At 38.3% G+C, this 11,242-nt stretch overlaps 1 protein-coding gene across 1 annotated transcript; it reads left to right on the top strand.

Annotated features, from left to right (window-relative positions):
• The first annotated feature begins 2,843 nt into the window (after positions 1 to 2,843).
• PTH (parathyroid hormone) lies at positions 2,844 to 4,104 on the top strand. The gene is made up of 2 exons (XM_026664827.1): positions 2,844 to 2,929; positions 3,852 to 4,104. Exons 1-2 carry the CDS (start codon positions 2,844 to 2,846, stop codon positions 4,102 to 4,104), a joined length of 339 nt encoding a protein of 112 aa, XP_026520612.1.
• The last annotated feature ends 7,138 nt before the right edge of the window (positions 4,105 to 11,242 follow it).

Below are 11,242 nucleotides of genomic sequence, written 5' to 3'. Positions count from 1 at the left end.
AAACTCAAATGGCTTTGTCAATAAAATTTCCAGTGATAATAATAGCTTTAGGATGGTATAAATGCTTTCAAGAACAGATTTTTGATGCCTACACATTTTCCGGAGGGAAAAAATAAAATGAAATGCCTCCTACAGCTAAAATAGGAAGATTATGAAAGGGAGAAAAAGTGTTGCAGTATCATTTACAGCACAATGAATTTCTAAATGATGGGAGGTTTATGTTAGGGACAAAATTGGTTTGATTGCTCCAGTCAAATTAATGATGTCCAGTCATTGATTCAGTGACACTGACGATGTTTATCTAGGACAGGCAAGTTACACCCCATGGGCCAAAACTGATCATCCTACCTGATTTATGCTGCCCTTCTACTGCCAATAGCCATTTAAAAGTTTAGTGAATGCCCTTTTTTTTTCATTTGAAATCAAAGTTACCTCAGTAACAATACCCAAAAGTGCTTTTTCAAGAGGCAACTGGACTTTCTGGTTTTTCTTTGAAGACGTTTCGCTTCTCATCCAAGAAGCCTCTTCAGATGTTTCACTTCTCATCCAAGAAGCTTCTGAAGAAGCTTCTTGGATGAGAAGCAAAACGCCTTCAAAGAAAAACCAGAAAGGCCAGTTGCCTCTTGAAAAAGCACCTTTGTGACAATCATGACTTGGATGACTGAGAATTTCCATAGACATTTAGTCCATTTAGTGATGCACTCAGTAACAAGTTATTATTCTTTTATGCCTGTGGTTTTAGTTTTGACTTTGATTAATTTACTTCACAGATAAGAGGTTAAATCTGTCAAATTGTTCATTCATTGAATTGAGATAATTTTTAAAATTAAAATTAATAGGTCTTAAGTGTTAGATGGGAAATGTTTTTATATATCCAAGAACATGCATGCAATATTCAGCATATGCTTTTGAATATCCTGTTCTGGATGTTTTCCCCCACTCCCACTTTCATCCACTTAAACATCTCAAAGCCATCTCTTAAGTCTTACTCTTAATTATCTACCTGGAAGCACATCAAGAGATAGACAATCAGTTCTGTCCAGTTAACAGGAAACAAATTAACACAGCTGTTAAAGCAACCATATTGACTGCATCACCACATTTTAAAACCACATGATCCATGTAATCAAGAGATTCACTTTGGGTCTATGAATACTAATTTTACCAAAACCAAGATAATCCCTTATTGGCGGTAAATAAAAAGATTTTGCCAAAATAAATAGTTCTTCAATCAATACTTAACCTACGTAAGAAATTCAATAGAAGAGAATGTGGTGATATCTGCAAATTTTCAAAAGGACTGAAATAATTATCCATGAAAACATCATAGAGGCATAGCAGATAAATAATGGGGAACCTTATTAATGGCCACTGGGTCTTGTGAGTAAATTATACACTGTGCAAAACACTTTCTTTTGTCAATTTTAAATTTATTTCTGGTTAGGGATGACCTCTGATCCTAATGATTTCAGAAACAAAGGAAAAATTATCCTTATCTTCTTTCTCTGGGCCATGCAGAATTTTGCACACTTTGCTCATATTTCACCTCAAACTCCTTTTTACTATGTGAGACATTGTAGGCCAGGGGTGTCAAATTTGCGGCCTGCAGACTGGATGTGTCACACGATGGCCACGCCTACCCCGTTTAGCAAAGGAGAAAAAAGTCCCTACATGAATTTGACACCCGTTCTAGGCTTTTCTCATAGGGAAGGTATTCAAGCCTTCTAATAGTTTTGGTTGCCTATTTCTCTTGGTTTCTTTTTCAGCTATTATATCCTTTTCCAAATTTAGTCAACAGAACTGTACACAGTATTTTATTGGTGACTGGAAGCCCCTTATGGACTTTTTGTGTAAAAATGAAAAAATGAATTTGCGATTCATAGTTTTGATGATTAGAAAACATAGATTATAGAAAGAGGAACAAAATGATGTAACTTTGGAGAGAAAGGTTAAAATGTATTTGTACACATAATTGCTGTGAAGACTATCAGATGCTAATTCCTTAGATCTTTTTTCTTTCTTTTCTATTTTTCTACAACTTTTTTCTTCCTTGAACGTTTTGCTTTTTCTTTTCTATGTCAGTTTTTAATCATTTAAACATTTTGATAAAAATACACAAACACACACACACACGAGTATGTACACAGTACTGCAGATGTGATATTATGAATGTATATCCCATCTTTATTCTGAACAATTTAAGGTAATGTTCTGCCACCTATTTTTTCTAGTTGTTATGGGATGGCATGGACTGAGAGCAACTAGTCCAACTCACCCCAGTCATTTTCCATGCATAAAAGAGGATGAGGGGTCACAGTCTCCTGGTTTCTAGTCTTCTAATCTTAACCACATGCTGTCAGATATGGGATTAATGAGTTAATGAAGTAGTGATGATTTTCTAGACTGTGGTCCTTATCATATTTTCTGACTTCCAAATCTATTTGGATAGAGTGGTATGAGATGTGGGAATTATTAAACAAGTTAAAAGCACTTCATTTCTATTTAATGTGGATATAACAGGAGCTTAAAAAGGAAGGAATATGATGGAGAACCATTTATATTGGCTGGGTCAATCTACATTTTTGGCAGCAATACAAATACCATATATTGTTATCTTTTAAAAAGACAAGAGGCACTAAGCCAGGGGAATCTAAAGCGTAGCAAATGTTAGACATATATTTGTGATTAATTTAACCCCCAATTATCTCCTTTCTTCATATTACATGAAGAAACACAATTTTCTTTTATAAATCATTTTCCCATCATTGCTTTATTATTTTTATTGTACTATCCAGAATAATTTTATCTGTGAAAATATATTATTGACTTTTCTTGCAGTTAATATGACATCAACCAAGGATATGACTAAATCTGCATTCATTTTATATGCCATCTGTTTCTTCATAAATTCTGATGGAAAAGCTGTGATGTAAGTATATAACTAAGCTATACCTTTTCTGGGAGATTGACAAGTGTTGAGGAACAACAAAAACAAAAGTAGTTAGTTTAGTTAGTGTTACTTTTTACCTTTAAAGCCTTTTAAGGTGTAGTATTGGACATTGTGTTGCTAGAATTAAATCTGCTTGGCCAGTCCTAACACCCGGTGTCTTTGCTAAAATGCCTTTCTTGTGAAAAGGTGGAAGAGTAGGGTGAACAGAATGCTATCTCCATCAGGACTGCCAAGCTCTTAAGTGGGTTCCCTTAGAGTAGGGCTGTCAAACTTCCAGCTGGATGCATTACAGGCTGGGCACGTCCATGCCCGGTTTAACAAAGGGGGAAAAAGTCCTGATACGTTATGTGATGCCATCATGATGACACGAGTTTCACACTCTTGCCTTAGAGGTGCCCTGGATTTTCTTTTTATATTCCATAAGCCATTTCAAACTACTCATTAAACTTATGTTCATGCCAAAACATTTATGGGTGCTCCACTTGTGCATGAAAATATATTGGTCTTTTTATTTGCTGTTGTTTCTGCATTGCTTTGTATTCACTGATCAAAATGTTAAATTTGGGAAATTATACAAATATTATAAATAAATTGCATGAAGAATCCAGTGGACACAGTGTGAAAGTTCATGTAGAAATTAAATTTCTGTCTTCTGTTATTTCTCTGTGACAGCTAGTATTTTAAGAATGCTGTTTGCAGAATTCCCCTTTTTGAAGTGATTTTCTCAGAAATCTTTTCCATTCTGTTATGATCTGAATAGATCACCTCTCTCACCAATTTTCTGAATAACCCTCCCTCCAATTACACAGGATCACAATTATTGTAACTATGCAGAACTAAAGGTCTAGTCTCTTTGCTACTCCAAGAGGTTATTGTCTTTTCTCCTCTTTCTTCATTACAGGAAGAGGTCTGTAAGTGAAATCCAGATTATGCATGATTTGGGACAACACCTACATTCAGCAGATCGGCGAAACTGGCTCCTTGAGAAACTGCAAACTGTACATCATGAACCTGAGGCTATTGAAGAAACTAAGCCCCGGGAAGCGAGAAGTTGGAGACTGCGCCCTGATCATGAGAAACCAAAGATGCAGAAGAAACCAAAGGATTGGAACAAAGGTTATAAAGATATCGCCTTCAAAGCCAAACCACAGTGAAAGTATCATAACCTTTCTTTCCAATTCAGTAGTAATGAGCAATTAGGGCATTTTATTATTTATTATTTATAAAACAACGATGTCTAAGAGGATATCTGCATAATGTCACTTATTGAAAGTTGGATGTACTTATTTTGTGCATTTTATTCCCATTGCCTATACTCAATGGATCCCTTGTCTTACACTATTTCTTCAGTTGTCTATGTAGCTTACAAGACAAATTGTGAGATCACATTGAGTAATCTACATTACCAAGCTTATTGGGGTTTCCAAAGGCTTGATGATAAAGATTTTTTCCTGGTGATTTTTTTTTATTGCTTTGGAAGCTTCATTTCCAGATTTAGCTCATTAACATATCATAGTAACAAAGGAAGGCATAAATCCAGGCAATTCTATTTAGGTTGCTCTCCAGAAGATGACAATAGAAGAAAAATATGCAGTAGGAACAACTGGGACCTTGTCGTTGGAGAATGATGCCTTAATCACTTTTTAAAATCCCAACACAATGAAAATAATTTAAGAGTTAGGGTTGAATACCTATTTTATCTCATGGGAACATGTTATTTCATAATGTTGAAATCTGAAACACCACGGATATGGAGGAACATGCAGTAGTACATGCATATTTTTTTCATACATTTACAATATATAGCTATTTCAACAATGACATGATTGGGTAGTAGTCCCTCATCATTCAAACAAACCAATCGAAAAACCATATAAAAGAACTTTCAAGTTACATGAATCTGAAATTTTGAATATATTTCCCTAGAAGACAAAAAGAAGGGGAAAAAAAAGATCTATGTAGAAACCTAGTTTGAATATACACATAAGTTCTTGGTCACAGAACTTAGTGGAACTAACTTTGGAATAAAGACAGCATGGATGGGCTCAAGAACACAAAGAGCCATAAAATATGCTAGATGAACTAGGTTAACTTTTTAAATATCAGTAACATACTCTACTGTATATTGATTTATCAAAGATAGTCTCTAGATTCCATTCTCTTAGATTTTGCATCTCAGACATTCTGCAAAAGTTGGTTAATAAATAATAAATAATATAAAATATGTTCACCATTTTTAATCTAGAAGTGAATAATCTGATAATTATTATGCTGCATCTGCAATGATGTTCTGGCTTCTTAAAACCTCTGGCAAAGTTTTTAACTGAGTCAGAATATTCTTTTGTACCTTAACTGACTTGATCTGATAACAAGGAATTACTCTAATACAGACCCTTGAATCTGCAGAAATCTATATTGCGTTCGGTAGTATTCCATGGGAACAAGGTTCAGATATGAGATATTGTGTGTTTATGGAAGCAAGGCTTTAAAAATGCACCTTTTATTTATTCTTTTGTTGAATGTTAACATCTACCTTACACAAATTCAATTTAATTCCTTTATAACTGTATCTTGCTAATGCCTTATCAAATAAATGGACCAAAAGCTGTTGGACAGTAGTAGTTAAAAGCAAAACTCTTCAGCATTTCTGTCATTATTTATATGATTTTTCTTCTAATACAAAATAATGAAATAATTTAGCTGAATTCACTGATGAAGATTCTGTTGCCGTTTGTCTGATACACCAAAGCACAAACAATCCAGGATTTTGGCTTAAGGTGCTCTTTAAATATGGCTTGTTATTTAATGATTTGGTGTATGTGAGTGTTCCCCAACTTTCCTGGCTTTGTGGACTGGTGGGGGTAGGGGTGAGAATAGGGATGGTTCTACATGAGAGGCCGACAAGTGCACGTGGCTCCATTTGTGGGAGGTGAACACATGTGCCCACCCATTGCACAAATGGAGCACATATATGCTCACCTCCTGCTCATGGAAGTGGGGATATGTGCACATGTGTGCTTGCCCACTGCTTCTGTAGCCCAGTTCTGAACAGCTCATGGCCCAGGAGTTGGAGACCTAAGAAAACTGGATTCAGTGAAACAATATTAATCATGAGTATGCATAGTATATGAATGTAGCCACCATGCCATATATGAATGTAGTCACCATGACATTCAAACTAGAAATAGCTGCCATTTTGGTCCCCATTTATCCAAATTCTGTGATCTACAATCACCTTTATAGCCTTTAACAAAAAGATCTAATGTGGACGTGTTTAACATTGAAACAAAAACCCTATACAATGTGTCAAGGGTGTACTATGCAAAAACAACTATAGAAAGATCTATCATAGGTACTCTTTGGCTTATAACCACAACTGGACTGGAATTTCCATTGCTAAGGGAGGTGGTCATAAAACACACCATGTGACAATGTCTCTTAGCAACAGTAATCCTAGCACTTTTGTCATCATAACTCCAGCATGGGTTGTTAAGCAGGAACTGAAGGAGTCCCTGGTAAAGAGTAGAGATACTGCGGGAGGTGGGGAGACTGCGAACAGGCAATGCTCTAGTTTGGGGGGCAGATGTTGCTGCAGTACAACACAAACTCGAGGAGGCCAGGAAAAGATGGTGTGGGATATATGCATGTATGTGACCACAAGGCAGCCAGGGAAAGAATATGCTAGGGCTCAGGGGCTTCTTGGTGCATCATTTACAGCTCTGAGGCTGTAAGAAATCCCTGAACCACAGCCCAGCCCACAGCATAAATCTGCTGTGTCTCCAGAAAGGACCAAAAGGGTAGCACAAAGCTGTCACACCCAGGAAATGCCAAGTATGGCACAAAGCCGCAGTGTTCTGGGAAGTGCCAAGAGCACAGTGCAGAGCTTTGGTCAAAAAGTGCGACCCAACCCATCCACTCTCACTATCCCACACACCCAGCTGATCTCTGCCACCTGCTTCCTCCCACTGCTGATGAGGCTTGCTTTCCCTGGGTCTTTGTGAGACAATTGCTGGCCATGGGAGGCCATCTTCTCCAGGTCTAGTGAGAACTGGCACGCTCTTTGGAAAAAGGCAGGCACCCTGTTTCCTGCAAGACTTTGGAAGACCTCAGAAGCTTTCCAAAGGCTTTACAAAGCATTGCAAGAATGGGATGAACTATTTGGAGAATGGCATGGGTGATTCGAAGAATGCTAGTGGCCTTGGGAAGAAGGCCTAGCACGGTTAGCACTGCCATGCAGTGAGAGAAAGATGCTGAAAATCAGCTGGGTGTAGCAGGGCCTATGGAGCACAGAGCAGCAGGGTTAATTGTTAATTGTGCTGTGATGCTTGGTTATGGTGCGGGATTTGAGTTGGCATTTCTCAGTAGCAGCGGCAATGCTGGTGCCGAAATAGAAATCTGAGGGCAGTAGCACTGGCTGAGATTGTCAAGGGTCCCAAGCCTCTATTTCAATCTCTCTGTTGCCAAATGGCTGCTATGTAGGATAGCCAAAAGGGCACAGATGATGGAGATAAATGAGAGAGAGGAGCTGGAGATTCCATGTGATTTAAAAGTATGGGTTGGGCAGTCAACCACACTAATTTTGATCACGGGACTGTGGGGGTACTGCAATGGTTGTAACTTTGCAAACAAGCCATAACTCACTTTTTCCAGCATTATCATAAGTTTGATTGGTTGATGAATAGATGCTTGTCAATTGAAGACGACCAGCATAAATCACAATGGCCAGAAATATTTATATCTTACAATTCACACCACCAGAGGGAGCTATAAAATTTTTTAACAATAAATTATCTCTCAGATATTTTATTCCCACTTCAGCAAGTAGCAATAGCAACAGCACTTAGACTTATATACTGCTTCACAGTACTTTACAGCCCTCTCTAAGCGGTTTTTCAGAGTCAGCATATTGCCCCCAACAATCTGGGTCTTCATCAAAAGTAGCTGGCTTAATCGGAAGGAAACTGGTCAGCAGCAATACAGTGTAAAAATCTGTATATCAAAAAAGGTACTTCCTTTCTCTTTAAGAATTGCTTAATCACAAATTTAGATTCAAAGTTGGCCAGTTTCTAAACAGAATTATATTTATTAATTTATGAATATGCAGGACTAAATTCATTGACAAATTTTCTACTGAAGAATACAAGACAGTTTCTATTTGAAAAAAAAAAGGCTTGGGTTCATGGAATACCCAATGTTGAAATGGAGTTGTCTGGTTTGTGTTTGTATAAAGTTAACCCCATACAAACCTTGTGGCTGAGTTTGTACAAAGGTAATCCTGAGTACAAATAGTCCTTGAATTACGTCCACAATTAAGCCCAAAATTTCTGTTGCTAAGTGGAACAGTTGTTAAATGAGTTTTGCCCCATTTTACAACCTATCTTGTCACAATTAATTGAATCACTGCAGTTAAGTTAGTAACACAGTTGCTAAGTGAATCTGGCTTCTCCATTGACTTTGCTTGTCAGAAGGTTGCAAAAGGTAATCACATGACCCCGGGACACTAAACTGTCATAAACGAGTCAGTTGCCAAGTGATTGACTTTTGATCACATGACCAATGGGAATGCTGCAACAGTCGTTAAGTGTGAACATTTTTTTTAGGTGCCATTGTAACTTTGAATGGCCACTAAACAATCTGTTGTAAGTCAAGGACTTCCTGTACACCACCTTCATTTGAACAGGAACAACAAAGTGTTAATTTAACGTTTTCCTAGAGCCTGTGAATACAGAGACACAGGGTAAAGCAACTCTGTCCCCTCTCTTCTGTCCTCCATGAGTGTGCTAGTTAGTGAAAGAGACTAAAAAGCCTTGTAGTTTAAATGTAGTAGCCCGAACCTGATTAGAGCCCTTGGCTTTGTATTATTTTGTAGAGTTTGGAAAACAAAATGAAACAAAAAAAGGACAGCCTGACAAGCTTCAAAAGTATAAGATAACTGCTCTCAAAATAGCTATAGTAGCCCTTGGATATTTCAGGGACTAATTCACCATGTATGCTTTAATCATTTCATTTAAGGTTTAGAATGTTATCTTAATCTAGAAACTTAATTTCTGGATCAGACTGCAAACACTCCCAAATAATCCCGGACTATTAATTATCTAATGGAGTGAGGCCTTGCTCTATAACACTGGTGTCAAACTCGCTGGGTCACATTGCTGTCATGTGACGTATCGCAGCCTTTTTCCCCTTCGTGGAGCTGGGATGGACATGGCCTGCACCCTGATGCACCCATGGACCACCAGTTTGACACCCCTGCATAAGTTCAGTACTGAGGTTTAACTCTTCTGCTTGGTCTTGAGACCTAAGTTGAACAGGATTGGAACAGGGTTGCCTGAGGCACTCTACTGTGATTTTGGTTTAAATTTTAACAGCACTGAGCACAGAAGCAAACAGTTTCTTCTTGGGATGTCTAAGTCTGACCAGACTTCATGGATTTCAGAAGGCTTTTAAAACATTTTTTAAAATGATTTATGATCTAGGAACTATTGTAGCTGCAAAGGCATGTGAAATACCACACAACTTATTTACGCATAATTTGAGAGCAGTATTAAAAATACAATATAAAATTATCAATTGCTTACTTGCAGACATTACATTATCCAAGGTAACATTATCAGGACTAGCAAGTGTGGGGTTTGCAGCTTGCCCTAAGAGGGAAGGGGTGTGTGTGTGTGTGTGTTTCTTTGGTAATTCCCAGATTAGAGTTGTTTTCTATTTGTTTGTCTGGTGTTAACAATCAACTGATAATAGAGCAGAAAATAGTACTCTAATCCAGTAACCATCAAGGAGAAAAGCACCCCTCCCCCACAACACTGGCAGAGCAAGCTATTGTATTTAAATTCCCATTGTCCTGACTTAATCAGATAATGAAATTCTTGCAAACAAGCTCAGAGACCATGAAGGATTCCATAGTTCAACCCTAAACTACATGGAATCTCTTCTGCTGGAATAACAATACATCTGGATTTGCAAAATACATTACCGTGGCAGGTAGTTTCCTGTTTTTAACTCAGTGGCCCATGTTATCACATGGATATTACATGTGCTTGCTAAATGGACTTCTGACTTCTGCTTTTCTTTTTGGGGCCATGCCCAGCCATAAAGAAACTCAGTGGATTCAGCGATCAAATGCAGGATTCTAACCTATAATCTGAACTGTAATCCAGGGAACTTGATGAGGTTTCTTTCTAAACAAACACTAAAGAATCAGATTTTCTCAATAAGGGCGGACTGGACTCCTTTTCATTAAGGTGGCCAAACCACCATCTGCCGCTGGTTCTTTTAATTTGAATGTCTCCACTGTGCAACAGATTGCTTTCTTTCTTTCTTTTTTTTCTACTTGTGGTATTTTATCAACCAGAGTTATCTCTGGTATAGATTCTAGTTTGGAAGAAGCTGTGACGATCTAGATTTAAGCTGCTGAGGAGCTGAACGCGCCTTTTGATCCACCACAGAAGGAAAGGCGCTGAACCAAAAAAAATTTTAAGAGGCAACTGGGCTTTCCAACTGGGGTTGGACTAGAAGACCTCCAAGGTCCCTTCCAACTCTGTTATTCTATTCTAAACTCCAGGATGGCTTTCTTGTTTTTCTTTGAAGCCATTTTGCTTCTTCTTTCGCTTCCCACTTGTGACTGTATGACTGTAACTTTGTCCTTGTATCCTTACAATTTATATTGACTGTTTCCTAATATGATTTTATTGCTGATTGTACACTATGACCATCATTAAGTGTCGTACCTTATGATTCTCGACTCTTGACGAATGTATCTTTTCTTTTGCGTATACTGAGATTATTTACACCAAGACAAATTCCTTGTGTGTCCAACCACACTTGGCCAATAAAGTATTCTGTTCTATTCAGCTTCTTGGATGAGAAGCGAAAGGTCTTCAAAGTAAAACCAGAAAGCCCATTTGCCTCTTGATAAAAAGCACCTTTGGGACAACCATGACCCAGATGACTGGGAATCTCCATAGACGAACGGCACTGAATATATAACGAGGGCAGTTCGGGACGTTCACCCCGAGCCACAACTTGGGAGACCTCGAGGACGGTTCTCTGAGTAAGCGCCAGAAGGAGACGACGCTGCTGGCGCTGCTACTACTGGAAGGGACGCGAGGACGAAAAAGCAAGGATTCCAGCTTCTCCTGGACCCGCGAGGGCAGCGCGAAGAAACAAGCCGTTGCCACGCAACCGCAAAACTCCCACTACGGCGGCTTGGATCCGAGCCGCTTGTTATTGAGCCGGCAGAGATCAGCTGATTTCCCCGGGGAAATTTCAAATCGGTTTCTCCTGACT

This window comes from Notechis scutatus, chromosome 1 (genome assembly GCF_049901735.1).
Source record: "Notechis scutatus isolate UNSWTSFEM ecotype Mainland chromosome 1, rNotScu1.2, whole genome shotgun sequence".
Classification (NCBI taxonomy): Eukaryota; Metazoa; Chordata; class Lepidosauria; order Squamata; family Elapidae; genus Notechis; species Notechis scutatus.
Note: the sequence above shows the minus strand (reverse complement) of the source record. Positions and strands in the feature narration are given on the sequence as shown.

Bases quoted from the DNA above. Each gene is read 5' to 3' on its own strand.
- PTH (XM_026664827.1), top strand. From the start codon at position 2,844: ATGACATCAACCAAGGATATGACTAAATCTGCATTCATTTTATATGCC. The intron at 2,930-3,851 runs GTAAGTATATAA...TCTTCATTACAG, and splicing joins TCTGATGGAAAAGCTGTGAT to GAAGAGGTCTGTAAGTGAAA.